Below are 20,411 nucleotides of genomic sequence, written 5' to 3'. Positions count from 1 at the left end.
TATAACACTGTTACTTAGCATTATAAAAAAGCACTAAAAAATGAAATTTTTGGCGTAAATCTCGTTACAATTAGTCTTTAAGAGTAATTTGAATAAAACATGGTAATGAAGACAAAGTTGAGATGTATAGAAATGTAGAGGAAAATTTGTCATATCGAAACTATTACTTTCTAATAATTACCCAATAATCCGCTCTTGATTAACGTTAAAGCTGAGTATCATGGGTGTGATAATGATAATGATAATAATTATTAAAAAACTGTTATAATGTGTGAAAAAATAGTTAAAGAGTAAAGGGAGTAGTAGAATGAAGTTAACACACCCACACTTTATGTTATTACTATGTTAATTCATTCTTCAACTCTTTTTTCATACATGAAAATTCAATAAGTTTCACTTTATCAAATTATACGTTAGTATCCATGGCAATAAATGTTAACTTCACCTGCAGATTTTTCAACTAATTATTAGAATGTAAAAGCTTCTTTATACCTAAGGTTCCTCAACATTTGTGTACCTATGTGGTTAAAAAAAACTGTTGAACTAAATATGAAAAAATTGGGGTTTATTACTCCCTTCTTAACCTATCTACTGCATGATCTGCAGATCAGAAAAAGTCGATTTTTCATTTGGAAATAACTATGTCAAATGTCATCGTTTGTAAAAGTATTTACTTGAAACCAAACTCCTACATTAGAATATGCAATCTGATTAATGAAAGAGGAATTTACCAACGTATGTTCCACAACTATTCCATTACTTTAAACTAACAAAACGAACTAGATTTGTTTTGATAAAATCAGTAGCTACGTTTTATGACGCAAATTACTTATAAGAAAATCTAGTAGTTAAATTATATTTTTAACTTTTTATTTCGAATTCATGTACAACTATTTCTATGTTAAAACTACAAAAATTTAAGTTGATTTAGTACAATTTGAATACAGTTTGATTCAGGACACAATAATAAAAGTATCTATTAGTTGTACTTCTTTTTTACAATAATCAAATCCGTCAACTTTTCTGAAAATTGACCCATTATTTCCTACTGACCCCTTATGGGGACAGTAAACAAAAATTTTATTATTTTATCGCAATCTCTTTAAAAATTACGTTGCATTAACTCCGATTCATTAACGTGACTTTCCGTTTGCCGTTACCGTTCGTGGATGACGTTTTATGTTTGACCTCTATTCATAAACTTTGCTGTAGTTAACATAAAAATTTTGTTATTAATTTTCACGTATGTACTGCTTCTTGTTGTCGTGATATTTTTGTGTTTGTATCTAATCCAGTAATAACGAAGAGTTTTTTTGTTGAGACAATCGTAACAAACGCAAACGGATATGATTGACTCTTTTCTATTACTACGGACGGCAAACGGGAAAAGATGAAATTCGTTTATGTTGAAAGTCACCAACGACAAACCGATCGGCAAACGTCAATTATGAAGGGTCTTATGCCTAGTGTCGGATTTTGCGAGGGTCTAAGGGGTACTGAAGCTCCGAGCCCTGAGTAAGTAGGGGCCCTGCAAAATTACTTATTTGATCAATCATTTTAAAAGTAATATTGGATCTATTTCTCAATCAGACGCTGCTTATGCATTTTAATGTTTTTAATTTTGGTAAGAAGAATACAAAATTCAGATCAACACTTAATTTAGTTCACAGGTTAAAGATATGACTAATATTTATAAAAAATCAAAAGCTTTTTATATAACTTGACCTCAAAATATTAATTTTAATTCGATTTACATTTAACATTAATTAGCCTTGAAATGGCTATTTCCATCTGATTAACTCACCAAGTATTTTCAATTTTGAAATGATATAACAATAAGAAATGCAATCGCCTCTAATAATTCAAAAATGTAAACGCAGTTTTGATTGGATCCTGGACATTTAAAGATGGCAATGTGAGGTTACCAATGGTACAGTGTAATTGAATATTTTTTCTTAACGTATAGTCGGTTTAGCAATTCGAGCAGTGTTATAAAAGATAGTTTTGTAAACAAAGACACGCGTTATTCTTGAAAAACGTTGAAGTACATTATCAATAAAAGTCACGTTAAATAATAAGTTGAACTCTAGGTCAAAATATAAATCGAGTAAATTAGCGACCTTGTTGACAATGTCGCCCTCCATAGAAAATCTTCACACCATGGATATTTTTGCAATACATAATGGGTATGTTTCTATACCAATTGAAAATGGAACGTGATCCAAGAAGATGAAAACTTGCAGCACTAGTGACATAGGACATAGTTGTTATGCCACTGTTAGAAAGTTTAGACAGTTTACAAAAATTGAAGTGGTCCAAAAAAATGATGGTAGGTCCAGAAGAATGGCGGACTGATAGGGGGCGGACGCCACGGACCACCAATCTTGGAGGGCCCCAAATGCCTCCGCGTTCCCCTGATCAAATTCTAAAAAAGGTTTTAAAAATGTGCATCGAAATTTTAAAATAAAAGAGCCCTCAAGAAGCGCACTTTTGAAGACTATAAAATGAGCTATAATTTTTTCCATTGGGTAAAAACACAACAAAAAAGTTTATGAGTCGAAAATAGATGACGAGACGAACAAATCGCTCGCCTGACGCTTGACAATAACAGTTCACTGTCGCGCAGAATATAAAAATTCATTCATTCAGTCATCTACACAGAGATGGCAATTACTGAAAGAAAAACCTGGAAAAAATTTAAAACGTTTATCGGATACTTGCTGGAGTGCTCATTAAGAGTCAGTAAAAGTAGTAAAAGAAAACATAAAGACAATTGTGAATAGTTTGGAACATTTTCAAGATCCAACAAAAGCAAATCAGGAGGAAGCCTGCATCGGCTGTTTGTGATTTTATCTTTCTAACCTATATACAATTCTGGCTTTCTATACTGAAGAAAGTAAATTTAGTTCAAGAATATTTGCAGTCTCCAAAAATTACTCTGGATACAGGAATCACCAAACTAAACGCCTTAAATGAGTATTTAGTGACCGAACGAACCACGATTGTAGACAATGCTATAACTTTTGACATAAACATCAACATCGAAAAACGAGGAAGAACCATGCCGGGTGAATCAGCTCATGATACTGGACTATCGATGATGCTGCAGTTGGTTACATTTTTCAAAGACCACCAGATCCGGAATTTCCTTCATTCAGTCCAAAGCAGCAACTATGGGCTGGAGACGAAGGAATTGTTAATGTAAGTACTTAATCATAATGTAAAATAAGCACATATCATAATTTCAGGTACAGTAGGGCTTCAATAATTTGATTGTAATACAAAATTTAATCTCTTCTGATTTATAGAGCATTTATATTACATATTTTGAAAGATATTTCATAAAATTTCATTGAATGTAAGAGTTTATTATAAATCAAGTATTTCTTTATAATTATTGAGTAAAATTGCATCTTGAGAGGTTGGGGGACTACTTGGAAAGAGTCATAGAGGTACTACTGTACCAAATTTGAATTAATATGAATAAATAGATCGGAGCTTTAATTACATGATATATTTTGTGGTTTAGAACCAACATGACCAGAAATGGAAATCCCCCATTGTAGTGAATAACAAAGTGGATACTCATCCTAACAGTATTTCATATATGGGCAGTGCCGGGGCTGCCGCCGCGGCTGCGATGCCTCCCCTTTACGATATGGGTGGGCAAAATATCAACAAAAGTCTCCACGAATAACAATTCATTTATATGTCAAATCAGTTGCCGCCACCTCCGCCTTATTTGCCTCCTCAAAGTTTGACGCAGCAGTTGCACAAACAGATGAGACATCAGGTAAGTCTTAACATATTGTTTAGTCAAAAATATTGAAAATGTTGTTCTATTCAAAATTTGTCAAAAATTTCTAAATGAGTTAATGTAACTAATAGAACGGCTCGGAATATTTTGAAACATAATGGTTATCATTTTTCTGAAGTATAAAAAACCCAGGAATTTTCCGAGAATAATTTGTCCTCAATACGATATTATTCTTAGGATTTTTAGAATTTATGAGAGGCTTGTGCTTTCTGTATTGCATACTAAAGAGAATTTGACTTTTTTAACTTTTGATATATGAGCCTACCATTTCAGTTTTCAGATGACGCTCTGGCTGTAGTAATTGACAATCTGATACCAATTTGTGGTGAAATTGACAAGGAGCAAGTTTCCAAGAGCCACCGATACGAGTATGGACGTTGCTGCCAAATGCCCAAGAAATCCTTCAATTTATAATAAAATGGGACTTCAGTGAAAACCCTGTATATCGGTTGTAATTCAATACTTTTCGATCATTTACATCTCGGTTGCATCATGCGAGAGGAGTTTTGCGAAACTTAAACTGATTAAAAATTATCTTCGATCTACAAAGGGGCAAGTGCGACTGGCTAATCTAGCCATACTTTCAATAGAAAGAAAATTTTCAAAAGAAATCGATTTCATAGAAGTTATTGAGTATTTCAGTAAATTGAAGGCACGAAAACACACATAACACACTACAAAAAATACAAAAAACTATCTTTGATTTATTTTAACTAATTTTCTTTGTCGATCGATTCATATTTTATTTTCTTCACCCATAGCCATTCCATATTGTAGGTATATATGTTTATTTAGCATAAATAATTTAAGTCGAATTTAAAGTTCACTTGCCAGATTTTAACGAAATAAAAATAGACAATTATTTACACATACAAATGTGAACAGAATGAAAAGATTGTAAAACTACATTTGTTAAAGCTGGGGGGCCTCATTCAGCTTTGCCGCCCCGAGCCTCTCACGGGCTTAGTCCGCCACTGGTCCAGAATGATACTGTTCACAATATGATGAACATGACGCTTGTGAATGGTTATAGATTGTAGCAATTAGCAGAAGATAATAAATGAATCAATCTCATAGCTAGGCACTTACGCTGGAGATTAGGTTTATTATTTATATATTTTATGGTGGAGTGGAGTTAGTAAAAGTCCAATTTGAACAAAAAACAACAAATTTAACGACTGTGTTAATCTACCAAATTGGTAAAATACAAAGTAGTGGCCAGAGCCGGTAAAGTCTGTTCATAAAAAGTTGGATGGTACTGACATTTTATTGTAGCGAAAGGAGACAAGGTATTTTTACATTTTTGAACTTAGTACCTTGAACAGCCTCACATGGAGATAAGAAGAAATTCAAATTTAAATAGAAATATATTCTTATATGTCTGTATCAGAAAAAGTTACAAGACTGACTTAATAGCAGGTAAATAATTGTTCATATAATTTTTAGGTGCTCGAATATGTTGAGGTTGCGAACGATATTAGAAGAAGAAACTTAGATAGAATTGAAAAAAAGAAGCATATAGAGTCCATAACTAAGAACTTTTTTTTGCACACCAAATATAAAAAGAAGTGAAATGAATTTTTTAAAATCGATACTTAAGACATTGCTCACGAATATAATTTACAATTAAATACACAAAAACAAGTACCGACGCTGAAAAAAATTCCCAAAAATTTGTCGAAGATATTTTTACTTATTTTTCGTTTCCAAAATCAAACAACTGTGATGAGGCTTCACTCAAAGATTTACAACCAAAGACTTCCAAAAGTGTTACAACGCCTAAAAAAGTCAGCGCATTATTGTCAAAACATGTAGTCGTAGAATGAAGAATTGATTTAATTTTCTATCAAGATTCCAGAAAATTCCAATCATTTAATTTTTCCTCGATTCGTAGCATTTTCGTTATAATCAATAAACAAAACTAAAAATTTTATCATCTACATTCATAATAGTCTTCCTTCAAGTTCAGACGATGCTACTCCAACGATTCAAAGCAACCTGAATAAACGTCTGAAGTTAACCTGTTTAGAACTACGGTCACAGCTTCCTTGAGCTCCTCTACGCCACATGATGAGCTCTAATGCGCTATAGTTGGAATACCTCTTTCAGCAAAAATTCTTGTGCAATCAACGAGGATGTATTGATTTCTAGTTAGCCTAGACCAGTTCCATGCATAAACAAAATATTGCGTTACCATAGCAACGAACAATAACTTATTAGAAGTGTCAGTGTAAAGTTTGACGTCAAAAAAGTAAACTAGTGTTAGGCAATAAATTAAAAGAAAAAAAGATATCCACCGAAATTCCGAAATTGTGAAAATCGAATAATTGGAGTATCGAGCCATCATCAATTACCTGTATTTAAAAGGGTTAAGAGCTAAGCAGATTTACGAAGATATGCTTAATACCCTTGGTGATCAATGTCCTTTGTATGCGTCCGTAAAAAATTGGATTGCAAGCTTCAAAAGAGGTAAATTTTTCATTGAAGATGATGACCGATTGGGAAGGCCAATTTTTGGGTCACTCCCCGAAAATATCGATGCAGTTCATAATATGATTTTATCAAACCGTCGAAATGGGCTAAAACTAAAAATATTAGAAGCACTGAATATTTCATACGAACGCGTTCATCATATACTTCACGCCAATTTGGACATGAGAAAAATTGCTCCAAATGTTTGAATGTTGACCAAAAGCGTGCAAGGGTAGAAGCATTACGTTCGATCTGTGCTCGATTTGAAAACGATGTAGACTTCTTAAACCGAATTGTTACTATGGATGAGACTTGGGTACATTTCTACGATCCAAAAACAAAGCAACAATCGATGGAATGGAGACACTCTGTTTCTCCAAGACCTAAGAAGTTTCGTGTCCAAAAATCTGGTGGAAAAGTTCTTGCTTCAGTTTTTTGGGATTGCCATGGAGTAATCATGATTGATTTTTTGAATAAGGGTAGAACTGGAGATTACTATTCGACATTACTGGCTACTCTACGGGAAAAAAATTAAAAAGAAAAGACGCGGAAAGCTATCCAAAGGTGATTTTTTTTGCAAGATAACGCCCCTGCACACAAATATCATGTTGCCATGCAAAGAATTCGTGATTTAGGGTTTGAATTGCTAGAACACCCCCCTTATTCACCAGATTTGGTTCCGTCCGACTATCATCTCTTTCTTCAACTGAAAAAAAGTTTAAAATGTCGTAAATTTTCTTCCAATGAGAAGGAAATAAAAGCTGTGGAAGTCTGTTTAGCAAAGCAGGAAGAAACAATTAAGAGGAGTAATAAAATATTTTGACATTGAAATTTTTTTTGGTTCTATAGTTGGCTAAGAATCACTCTTTGGTCTTTCACCATGAACGATGTTGTTGATATATTGAAAAATAGAAAAAAATCTGTCGCGAGTTGGTAGTCTTCAGTTTTGTTAGACGTTCCTCGTTCATTTCTACTAATAGCTGATTTTGTTTACTGCTCTCAGGGTCTTACTCAAATATCCATCTCTTAAATACAGTAATTACCTAACTCATAAAGCTAATATCGTCGCTCGTCGCAAAAAAAATTCTTGCAAATCGTTTTCCGTGTTTGTTTTTGTTGATGGATGAGAAATTTTGGTAACATCATAGCGCAAATATATAACATGTTTAAATCTTCGTGTATCACCTTACTTATTCGTTGACTCATAAAATAGCACAATAATGATTAGTTATCAGTCATTTAAGATCAGCATGCCCAAATGGTCGAGTTTCTAAAGGTTTCGTCTTTTGGATTATTTTCTACCGATTTTCAGAAGGTGTTCACCGAATTACATTAAAAATCAGTACGAATCACTCATTTTCTCGACACCATTAGAGAAGTTTATTCAGAAAAATACGCGTAAAACACAAATCAAAGTGTTATCGACTTATAATAAAACTGGAAAAAAAAAATGCCCCACATATGGACGAATTATTGCCAATTCTCGAAATATGACTAAATTCTCGAAGCTTGATTACCAGACATCGTAACATTATTTGTACTTTAAAGTAACGGTAACGATAATATTTCGAGTGATTCCCAACTTACAACTCCTCGCTCTTCTTCTAATAATGATCGATTTCGATTCTGATAAGTAGGATACTCAGTTTGAGTGATGTGGGAATTCAGTGGAACAATTAAGTTCATTATAATTTATTGTGACGTTCTATTGACTCTTAGATTGATAGATTGGTATGGTTTTTATATATTTTACATTGAAAAATACATTGGGTACAGGAAAAAATAATCAATACCTATATTAAAAAGCATATGGCAATTGACAAACTTTCTAAATAAGTTACTAAAACTTATAAACTTCAATAGTAAGATATATAGATAAAGAATTAATTAATATAACCATACAGAGTGAGTTTTATGTATAGAACGCCTCAATTATTTCGGAAACCGCTTGTACGATTTTTATAAATTTTTGTGTCTTGTCATACGGCGGTATTTACATTGTTGTCAGATCTTTCCTTTTACCGGAAAAATAATGAACTTTGTTACTTTAAATGGATCACACTATATATTTTGTGTTTTTAGAAATCCTTAAGAAACACTGATTATTTTTCATGTAATATTCTCTATACCTGAATGCCATAATTTTGAAGTTATAGTTACATTTGCGTTATCTCATTCGAAGTTAAAATAATACATTTAGTGGTCTCTGACTGCTACAATAACGAATTTGAAGTTTCAATAAATTGTTATAGTCGAAGTTTATTGAAGGTCACTATGGATCGTGTATCAAAAAAAGAACGAAATGACATTTTAATGATATTAGGATATGGTGATAGGCGTAGAAGTTAACAAGAAACGTGTAATATCTTTAATAATTTATATCCTAACCGAAATCCCATAACAAAATCTACTGTCAGTAATTTAGTAAACAAGTTTAACGAAACTGGTTCAGTAAAGATTAATTCAAATAAGGGCGCAAAAAAAGTGCTTCAACTGAAAACAATTCTTTAGATGTTTGTGTCCTGTTAGAAGAGAATTCACACTTAAGTACTAGACAAATATTCAAGGAACTTGATATTTCGCAAACATCAGTAATGAAAATTTTACGTGATAATAATTGCATCCATACCAAGTAACGTTGGCTCAAGAGTTGTCAAATAACGATTTTGATAGACGTAAAGATTTTGCAAATGGTATAATTGTAGATACTAGTCATGTAAGAATCCTCGATGGATGCGTGAGTCCCACATCCATTATCCCGAAAAACTGAATGGATGGGCTGGAATAATAGGCGACAAAATAATTAGTCCCTTTTCATTGTTTTATACCTGAGTTGGCTCGGATATTTCCAAATCCAAGTAAATGGATTTTATTTTAAAAGCACTTCATTATTAGAAATTTTCAGACAATAACAATATTCCAAACGACAATATTTGGCTACAACAAGATGGTGCCTCACCTCACTATGCGTGTGCGGTGAGGCAATACCTAAATAATGTGTTTGCCAGAAGATGGATTGGAAGGCGTGGTTTTATCGAATGACACCCGACATGAATCCTTTAGACTATTTCTTACAAAAAGAGATTAGAAGACTTGAGCAGTCAGGGATGTTGCAAAATGTATTGCAAAGTTTTAAAAATCACATGGCTTGTTGTATTGAAGTAAATTGACAACATTTTGAGCATTTGCTGTGATCGTCTTTACTGTATGTTTTCTAAAATTCGTAATTTATCTACATCACAAATGTAGATCTACTTCTAACATGACACAAACATTTAAAGACTTGTCTTCATTCGTTGAAGTTTTCTGCGCCATGATTTGAATAAATATTTTACTGAACCGGTTTCGTTAAGCTTTTTACTAACTTATTGACACTGGACCGTGTTTCGAGATTTGTATTAGCACATTAATTATTAAAGAATTTTCATTTTATTTGAATATTCGATTATTCAATCGCAGTCATCAAAATGTACAATATATATTGTAACTTTTGTGGAAATACTGTAAATGTAGCTATAACTACAAAATTATGGCATTTAGGTATAGAGAATATTACATGAAAAAGATTCAACATTTCTTAAGGATTTCTAGAAAAATAAAATATATAGTATGATCCATTTGAAATAACAAAGTTCATTATTTTTCCGGAAAAAGGAAAGATCTGTCAACAATGTAAATACCACCATAATACCGGCCGTATCACCTAAGATTCTTGTAGATAAAAATTTATACAAATCGTACAAGCCGTTTCCGAGATAATTGAGGCGTTCCATATATAAAACCCTCTGTATATCTGCACATATCACATATACTATTATTAAATGGAAAATTATTTAACTTACGGTATTGCAAAAATCCTTGAATTTCGATATTTTTTTCATCAAAATCCATCTTTTTAATCACAGCACTAAATTTCAATGTTAGTATGGTCACGAAAAATGATCGGAATCACAAAAACTTTATATTTAATTGGTGTAATGTGTGTAATATAGGCGTATAATCTTAACACTTTCTTAGTTAAAACCCATCATACCAATACAATCGTCAACTTCGATATTTTCCTGCGCAATACTTAAACCTTTCAATAAAATTGATAAAGAATAATAAACATTAATATTATACACAAAATGAAATAAGTGGCAAAAGATAAGTTATTAAAACACACATTAAAATACAACAAAAGATTTAACAATTTCAAATCTCGATTCATACAAAATATAATAATGATTAACATATTCAAAATTTTAAAATCAAGAAGCGTGGCAGTTATCCTTGGCTAGTTCCGTTAAGTCTGATCCTAAATAAAGGTAAAACCAAAAAATAGTTTCTGCGTCTTGTAAGATAAGGAATTTTTTTCTGTTAGAAGCCGATACGCCAAATATTTGCCTTATCAACGAAGCATTTTACGTTAAAAACAAACTTATTCCTCAATGGGCGATGCTGGTCATAATGCAACCGCATTCTTAACCAGGCCTTACAAGGCATTGCATTTAACGTTTTGTGATTTTTGCCTTCTGTACTTCTACATCGATGTGTTAGCAATATATTTGTTTTAATGTACTCGCTTTCCCACCCAGTTATCCAGATTTAATACAATAGGGAAACATTGAGGAGGTTGCTTGTCAAGTTCTATATCAGTCGATCGACAATGTTGATTTCTAATAATGTACACAAGACAACGTGTGACTGCTTCCTTTACGGATATCTTAATGACAATGTTCTTCTTCCAGTTCCAATTCATTATATTTGACGTGCTGGTGATAATGATTTCTCTCTTTTATGATGGCCTCCCAGGTCACCAGATTTAACCCAGTCTGACTTTTTCCTTTGAAACATATTGAAAAAATTGATTGTATATGTGTACATAGCTTCGTTGACAATATTGGTAATAATAATGTATTCACTTTCCTAAGGGCCCTACCAGGTATGTGACGACCAACCTTTTCAACTCATTGGAATAAATTTGATCTCACAGAAATGGAAAATACCATTTTTGTTTTCCATATGCAAACCGAATCGAGACATTTTAATGTACACCTTTTTTTAATATTTATTTTAACCGTTTGACCGTTCCAAATTGAGACATTTTAAATTGAAAATAACAATTTTAATATTATGCCTAACCTAACCTAACCTTAACTGATGTACACACTGTGAAAAGTGCATTTGAAGATATATTGTTTTTAATACGTAGAGCAGTCCTATTAAATAAAATCAAAAGTTTATTATAATAAAAATTGTTAACTAGGTATTACAACTCCACTCAAATAGAGTCTTAAGTCAAAAAATTAGAAAATCTATTTTATTGTACCATTGAAATTTTATAAATAAGGTCATGAAAATAGTTACTATTGCAGTTTTTGAGTTATCATCCGAAAAGTGAAAAATGAAGGTAGAATGAATTTCCAATATTTTTTTGTCTTACGACTCTATTTTTAAAATTATATAAAGAAAAAGTTATTCTATGGTTTATAATTTGTTCCGCGACCATTGGCACAACTGATTGACAAATGAGGTTATAATTGTGGTTTACAAATTGTTTTGTAAATCTAACACAATTAATTTTATTTGAAATTTTTTAGCTATTGAAATGCCTGGGTGGTATTTTGATAAAAAAGAACTAAGGAATACACCATCAGCTCAGGATGGTATAGATTATAAGACTGAAATGCGATATCGTAAAGAAGGTAAATCAAATTTAAAACTTATTTTTTATCAAATTTTAGAATATGAACATTATATTGGTGTACTTAATAGTTTTAATAAATACAGAAAGGGTTACTCAATATAAATTACACTTTACTCACTCTTGACGTTGCGGATTAATTGTATAGACAGAGTACTTTTTACTTTGAATTGCATTGTATTTTACAAAATCCAATGGATATAAAATAAAATGCTATCTATTTTTTGTAAACTATTTCATGTTATCCCACATTCAATAACACTATTGAATTAACTTTACTATTTACATATATATTTTAAAATTGATGCCCGTCAAATTTCTCAAAACAATTCAAATTTTAGATCATTCAATATTTTTTATTTTACAGGAGCCAGGTTAATAATAAACACTGGTTCCAAAATGGACTTGGGATACAACACAATGGCAACTGGAGTAGTTTATTATCACAGATTTTATATGTTCCACTCGTTCAAACAGTTTCCAAGATATGTTACAGCATGCTGCTGTTTATTCCTCGCCGGCAAAGTAGAAGAAACCCCAAAGAAATGCAAAGATATAATTAAAACGGCAAGGAGCTTACTCACAGATCAGAAATTTGCTACATTTGGAGAGGATCCAAAAGAGGAGGTAAGTAGTTGTAATTTGAAATTATTGAAAAATAATGATTTTACAAATAACAACAAACTGCATTTGATTCATACTTTCCACTTAAAAAGAACCACAAAATGGATTTATATCAGGTTTAAAAAGCTAATGGTGAGACATCAGCAATATTGAATGAATTATTTGCTAAAGAGTTACTTTTATTGCTCTAGTCGAATCATTAGAAACAATATTAAGACTAATTTATCATTATAATTGCAAATATTAAAAAATAATTTTGAATTTGCCTATACTAAAACTTTCTTGTTTATTAGTTGCTACAAAATTAATTTTATTATTCTAACTCATTCTTGGATTCAAATTTTGCTAGCCTCACAGGTTTCAAAAATAGTATTTAAATAATTTTGTCTACAGAATCTGCAACAAAAAAGAAACAAGAAATCGGCCATGTGTTTTTCACAAAAATTTTCCTTAGAGTAATTTGAAATACAACTCAATAATTGTACTAGGTTAATACATGGATGTGAATCTTGGGTAATGAACAAAAAAATAAAGAGTAGAAGATGGAGCAACTAAAAAATATAGCAGGAAAAACGAAGATGGATAAAATAAGAAATGAGGTAAATATAGAAAATCTAAACAAGAACCAAATGGAAATAAAATAGTTAAAAGATGCTTAAACTAGCATAGATAAATAAAGAGTGGCACACCACAAGCCTGATCAGAAAAGTGATAGAAGCAAAAAAGATATAAGAGAAAAAGGAAAGGAAGACACAGGAAAACTTGGCTAAAACAAGTAGCACAGGAAGGGAAAAGACAAGGGAAAAATACAGCAAGTGAATGAAGTTGTAAATGATGGTAAAGAATGGAAAAAATAGATAAAAGGAGAATGAAAACTAAAATTCCAATACTCTGACGCTCAAAATGGCATGAAGAGTTCTCACGAAGAAGTAAAATTTTTGCTACCTCAAATTAACATCATTTCTGGGAAATTTATTGATGATGATAATTAGTTATTGGGCAACTAATTTATATAAAATGGTCCCATTCAAAAGATTTTCTTCAAAATTATTTTTCATTGGTATTTCCCTAATAGAAAAGTTTGGGTCAATGTTTTAATATATTGAGCTTTTTTACTTGTTCATATAATGTTCATTATATTTGGAACATCTTAGGTACTTATTATTTCACATAATTTTTTACAATGTTAGCATAAATTTCCATATTTTGTTCAAAGTTTCTATTCTGATCTTAGGTAATGACATTAGAAAGAATTTTACTCCAAACAATAAAATTTGATCTTCAAGTTGAACACCCCTACCAGTACCTGTTAAAATATGCCAAATGTCTTAAAGGTGACAAAAGCAAATTGCAGAAAATGGTCCAAATGGCATGGACTTTTGTAAATGATAGTTTATGTACAACATTAGCCTTACAATGGGAACCTGAAATAATTGCAGTGGCATTGATGTATTTGGCTGGTAAACTTAGTAAATTTGAGGTAGTTGATTGGATAGGAAGAAATTCAAAACATTGTCGATGGTGGGATATGTTTGTTGAAGATGTTACTTTGGATTTATTAGAAGATATTTGCCATCAGGTGAGTTTAAAACCTCTAATTTGATTTACAAAGTATGACATCCTGATGACAGCTAAAGGACACTATCACTAGAATAAGATATTGTATGTATAATGTAATTTTTTTCTTATCTCATTTATTTCAGGTATTAGATTTATATTCCCAAGCAGATAACACAAACGCAGCAGATAGCCCTCCACCATCTTCACAAAAAGGGGCCCCTGCTGTTTTACCTGTGTCTAATAGAACTTCAAATGGCCATGAGAAAATATGTTCTCCAGATCAACCAGCTCCTGTTAACATCAAAATTCCACCGCCATCAGAAATTCCTCAATTTCCTTACCAGACTTTTACTGGGGGCCCTCCACCAGTACCTATGTATCCTACACCAGTTAGTGCATTTTCTTCAGCTCCTGTATTGGCAGCCGCGCACCCGCCCCATTTAACAGGTCCTCCACCTGGACCACCACCTCATATAACTGCTCCACCACCAACAGTATTTCCTTATGTTAACCATCCTCCACCATTTGTACCTCCTGTTGTATCTTCTGGAGCACCTCCGTTTTATCCAGCAAACGCTCCTCCACCAGCTCAACCCCAGCATAGGCCATTCTATCCTCCCCCTACATAGTTTTTTCAGAATTACGTTTTTTGGTTAAATAAAGAATGCAGATGACTGTGTCAGTTATGAAATTAATTTTAATTTTATATTCAATGACTCTATAATATCATGTAAATGTAAAATGTTATCTATTTTTTTTTATTTCTAAATTATCACTTTCTACAGCTAAATTGGAGCAAAATATCTTCATCTCTGAACATACAGTATTTTTAAGCAGTGAGGTTTATTATTCAAAAATTTAATTTCATTATTGTTTACAAGAGTTTCTAAATGTTAAGGTTTTTAATTCAGTGCATAAAAAATAGATATGTCCAGAGATATTAATTTGTTTGTAAATTACATGGGATATTCAATAAGGATTTGTCCAAGGTTTTAATAAATTTATACCTTCAAAACGGTGATGTATATATACAAATGACTATTAAAAATTTCTTATGAATTTTGTTACAATTAGAAATTTATTTTTCATTTATTTTAAAAATAATATTTGATATATGACTGCAGTGGATTTAATGATCTTTTTGCTCTGGCTCACTTTCTTTTTTTATATTACATAATCAATTCTACAGTATCATTTATAGCGGATTAGCTTATACTAATGAATAAGAGCCATAACTGCATCACTTTGCTTCCAGAAAAGAAATGTCCCAAGATAAGTAAGTAACCCATAACTCCTTGCGGAAAACTTAATTTCTACAAAAACAATACCACCTTCTCCCAAACATTTCTTAGCTAATATTGTAAACACTTCCCATAGACGAGACCGCCTAACGCCAGTTGAATGATCTCACTATGGAAGATATTTTTGTAAAAACTTTTATTTCCAACGAATATAAAATTATATATTCTTGTTGTGTTAAATCGGATGAGCCACATTGTTACTTCATTTTTCTTGGATAAATCCATATTGTTATAGTATGCATTTGTTAAATCACTAAATTTTCATGTCTAGAAGTTGAACTGAAAAACTTTTGCTATACATATTAACAAATTATGTAGTTGAATTGAAATTTGTAAATAATGTGTAACAGTAAGACTTATTTTATTTTTGTAAATGAACAAATAGTTGCAATTATTTCCTAATGTTAAATAATCTATTTATTTTGTAAATATGAGATTAGAAATCATAAAAAATGTATCAGTCATATTATTTGCTTTTATTTCCTTTCAAAATGAACAAACGATGGCTAAACTAAAACAAACATGACAGTTTTCGAACTATCATCAACCCACAGTGAGTGCGCCGTCAAATTTGGAAAGAAATTACGGATGAATTAATGAGAAAAATTAGAACTGTTTCAATAAATTCGAGTTTTTACCTACATCCATTTATGATTAGGTTCAACTTTAAATTAAATTTTCACATTACCCTTTGTGGTTATAAAAAGTCTCTCATTAGCACTACCAATGGAATGTGAGTTGTCTTTTTGAAAGAAGTACCTCATCACTCAATAAGTCGTGTGACTTACTAAGGAAAACACATTTTGTGCCAAAATCTCCTTCAACGACAACACAATCAGTCCAACGCTTCTCTAACTTCTCGATTCCGTGCTTGTAGAAGTATTTGTCTTTTGCTTCATAATAGGTTACAATTTCAGCAAATGCTACTGAGCTGAATTTCTTACTGGCGAGCATTTTTTTGAGGTCAGCGAATAGCCAGTAGTCCTTGGGGGCCAAATCTGGACTATACAGTGGACGAGGAAGCAATTCGAAGTGTAATTCGTTCAATTTAACCATCGTTGTCATCGACTTGTGAATCGGTGCATTGTCTTGGTGGAACAGTGTTTTTTTCTTCGAAATATGAGGTCGTTTCACCTTGTTTTTTGCATTCAAACGATCCAACAACTCTATGTAGTTTTTGTTATTGATTGTCTTTTCATTTTGGAGCTATTCAATAAACAATATTCTATGTGCATCCCAAAATACTGAAGCCATATCCTTCCTAGCTGATTCTGGAGTGAAGTGATGGATTCATGTTTCATACATTGTTATATCGACGCAAAAAATCTGATTTATTAGGTGTAAACATTATGAAACACTGTTCTGAATCACCAAGACGTTGTTTTTGATCGACTGTGAGTAAACGCGGCACCACTTTGAAAAAAGCTTTCTCATGGTCAACCGTTCATGCATAATTGTAAACACACTGCCTTCTGATATCTTTACGGCCTCAGCTATCTCACACAATTTCAATTTACGATTAGATATAACCAATTTGTAGACTTTTTTGATGTTTTCTGGAGTAACCACCTTAATTGGACGATCAGAATATTCACCATCATTCTTTTCGATGGAGGAGGGTCCCGATAATACTTTTGAATCCATCGTTCAGCGTGTACAGTATTTTTTTTATCAAAAAGCAATGATGATTTAACACACGAAATTGTTTTGAAAATAAAAAAAGTAGCTGCACTTAAATGGTTGTCACTTTTTTCTGACTAATCGAAATGTCATTAAATTTCACACATAGTCTCTTGAAAATTGGTACTTCGTGCCATCTGTGTGTTAGTCACACGACTTATTGGGTGATATAATATGACTTAAGGTGAGATGTACATGAAAATAATGCAGCGTTAATAACTTAATTGAAAATAAGTTGAAAAAAATAAAAATTAATACTCGTTTATCTAGTTATAATGAGAGGTGATTCCTTTCCACATTAATAAATTTGGGTTATGAAAAATGTATTTTCAAATTCAAAAACAAGGTTTTTCACTATAGTTCTTCTGAGTGACTCCATTTATGTTTAATTTTACTATTTTTAGGTGTCTTTAAAATGCATATTCGAACAGTAGTTCATTTCGCACTATTGAAAAATTGAAAATACTCATGCATGTCTTAAAATTGGATTCTCATTGAGATGGGTACTCAACAATTCTGCCATTGCGCCTGCGCCTCTATCAAGGATAATTCATGGGTTGGTATACAGATTATAGTCACTGATTTATATGTCAATAAGAAAAACCCACATAAATTTGTTTCTTTGATTTTTTTGACCTTATTTAAGGTCCACCATTTTGAGGTGCTTTGCCATATCACTAATCAACCTGATAACGAGCCTTAATTGATTTCTTTTGAGCCGCATTAGACTATTTCCTAGACTTAAATGGCGCGCTGAAGAGGGTTTTGGTGTATCACATTCTGGTGGTTTCCAGCTGCTTGTTCAAAAAGCTGTCTCCAGATCTTCTGTTCATTAGACTTATATGGAACCAATCAAAGACAGTAATTGAAGAAACTCGTTTGCTCTTTCATTTTCAAGTCTACCAGAGTAATCATGAGCCAACACAAGCTTGACGTATTTATTCGTGGATAACTTCTCTTGTTGGATGAATATATATCTGGTTGATGGATTTTAGCTGAAGGGTCGAGCTTTATAGTCTCACTGTTCTCGGTCAGTCGTTACACGAAAATCTGCTCCTATTCCCAGTTGTGTCCTGGAAGCACCCCCTCCAGGTTAGAGGAATTAGTCCTGCCTATAGGGGAAGATTGCTTGAAAATTGGTTCTGAAGTTTATATTCTGCATAAAGATTCAACGGCTTCACGTTTAGATTTGCCCCAATTGCTGGCGTAAGGGTAGTTTTAATTTCTTCCGTAATACCGAGCAACGCAAATCGATAGAACCTTATCAAGGGCTTTTATATTTATTTGACTTTTGTGTAAATGATTGAAGGAATCAAATCATATAAACTTATTGACATAACGGATTTCAGGTCCCAAAGTTTCATCAACTAATCTTCTGCAAGCCCAAAAAGTGATTGTTGCTTACTAATGTGGATTCTCCAATTAAGCTTCTTGTCTAGTGTGACACCGGAATGCATTTCAACAGAGAAAGTTGATTCTGTCTTTAATTATCGAATGAGCTCTTATAAAGAATTTCCTCTTTTTATTTGTAAACAGTACCATATCAGAACGACCACACTAGAAAAAATAGATTTAATTGCTTTTATTTCTCAAAAAATCGCACATATAATCGACAATTTTCATTTCAATGAACAATAGTTCTAATTTTATATCACGAATAAATTGTATTGCATATAAATGAACTTAAAAAATGTATATATATATATATATATATATATATATATATATATATATATATATATATATATATATATATATATATATATATATATATATATATATATATTATCATATTATCACGATTGTACAAAAACATTTCTGCAATTTTTAATACCTAGCACCTTATAATTAATCATTAATCAAAGTATAAATGGGTAATTCTCTTGAAATTACCTAACAATAAATAAATGAAAAATATTTAAATTATTTCATCTTTATTTGCTTTGAAATTTATACTATTCATCATCCTAGAAGTTAAAAATATCATTGTGGTCTCCGGAATAAATTAATTTAGACGCTTTAAATGTGAGGAAATGATTTTTTATGAAATCGTATCATTTATTTTTTAAATATATTTAAAATTCGACTAGGTTATATTAACTTACAGATTTTGAAATAAAGTAAAATGGTAATTAAAAAGTTTCAATAAGCAAAAATGTTCTACAACCATCGACAATGTGACACTATCAAATGAGAGACTGAACAAAATTTGAAGCAGCAAAAACGTTTGAAATTTAATAGAATAATAAGAGAATAGACTACTCAGTTAAGAGTTTCAACCAAATAGAAACTGATTAGTAAACCTCGATCTATATTCCAGAACGGGCATTGAATGGAAAACATTTTGACTAGATATAAGTTGCTTCTCTTTGTATACATTTAGAAAAGTGAATACTGAGTATGATTGTAGTCTTTCTTGGTCGCAATCTACCCTTTATTTTCAGATATGGTGATTAAAATTTGAGTATTTGTTAAACACAATAAATCCTTATATTAAAAATACTTCTCTGTTAAGTTAATAATCGATTAATATGGTACACTTTTGTTCTATTCACTTCGTTGTAAACAAACAAAACCGAGGCTCTCCAAGAAAGACCTCTTGGCCATTCTGTTTTGACCTATTCAAATCTTTGGCGCCGGAGGATCAATCGACAAATGATGGGAACCGTTTGCAGATCAACTAGAATTTATGAATATCTTGCAAATGCGTAGACTTGTCCAAATTAAAGCTCAGTACGTTGTAGTTTCGTTTCATTCTTCTATAAGAACTAAAGACTACACCTTATTGTTTCAATTAATATTGCCACTTGGCTTATATACGTAGGTTTTGTGGGCTCGTTTCGACATACCAGGAATTATTTAGTTTCATAACTCAGAGATTTTTAAAAACTAAAAATACCTAATGACCTTATATGCCTCGCAACATAACCTTTCGTTACCAGCTAGCTTTTTACTACGCTTTCTACCTCTAAAGACATACTTAACTACACCATCAAAATTGGAATATTATAATTAACTATTTTATTCTTCACTGTGATGGAATGATTGAATAAATCCTTAAAAAATTACAATGAAATATTTTTCCAACAATTACTGTAAAAAACTTGAAGTTAATTCGCCATTCAGAACAAGTAACCTTGATATCAACTGTCAAAAACTATTATTACTATTAAATATTAGGAAATGATTATTTTTCATGGGACAAATATTGAGTTAACATTAGACAACTATTCAATGACTTTGATCCTAAATTCAGTGAAATTTTGAGAGA

General features: G+C 31.7%; 2 protein-coding genes across 2 annotated transcripts in view; one reads left to right on the top strand and one right to left on the bottom strand.

The window, feature by feature from the left end:
- LOC130440866 (organic cation transporter protein-like) overlaps positions 1–11,458 on the bottom strand; it is a 64,707-nt gene extending 53,249 nt beyond the window's left edge. The window contains exon 1 of the mRNA XM_056774252.1: positions 10,132–11,458. Coding sequence (XP_056630230.1) covers positions 10,132–10,180 — 49 coding nt within the window. The 5' untranslated portion in view covers positions 10,181–11,458. The remainder of the gene's footprint in view (positions 1–10,131) is intronic.
- A 323-nt stretch (positions 11,459–11,781) lies between these two features.
- On the top strand, positions 11,782–17,375 carry LOC130440865 (cyclin-K). Its single transcript, XM_056774251.1, has 4 exons — positions 11,782–11,976; positions 12,343–12,602; positions 13,834–14,178; positions 14,303–17,375. The coding sequence occupies exons 1-4, from the start codon at positions 11,880–11,882 to the stop codon at positions 14,786–14,788; spliced, it is 1,188 nt and encodes a 395-aa protein (XP_056630229.1). The 5' UTR covers positions 11,782–11,879; the 3' UTR covers positions 14,789–17,375.
- The last annotated feature ends 3,036 nt before the right edge of the window (positions 17,376–20,411 follow it).

The sequence above is a fragment of the Diorhabda sublineata genome, chromosome 2, assembly GCF_026230105.1.
Source record: "Diorhabda sublineata isolate icDioSubl1.1 chromosome 2, icDioSubl1.1, whole genome shotgun sequence".
Classification (NCBI taxonomy): domain Eukaryota; kingdom Metazoa; phylum Arthropoda; class Insecta; order Coleoptera; family Chrysomelidae; genus Diorhabda; species Diorhabda sublineata.
Note: the sequence above shows the minus strand (reverse complement) of the source record. Positions and strands in the feature narration are given on the sequence as shown.

Excerpts from the sequence above, each read along its gene's own strand:
- LOC130440865 (XM_056774251.1), top strand. The coding sequence starts at position 11,880 with ATGCCTGGGTGGTATTTTGATAAAAAAGAACTAAGGAATACACCATCA. Across the intron at positions 12,603-13,833 it reads GAGAGGATCCAAAAGAGGAG|GTAATGACATTAGAAAGAAT; the intron begins GTAAGTAGTTGT and ends TTCTGATCTTAG. Across the intron at positions 14,179-14,302 it reads TAGAAGATATTTGCCATCAG|GTATTAGATTTATATTCCCA; the intron begins GTGAGTTTAAAA and ends CATTTATTTCAG.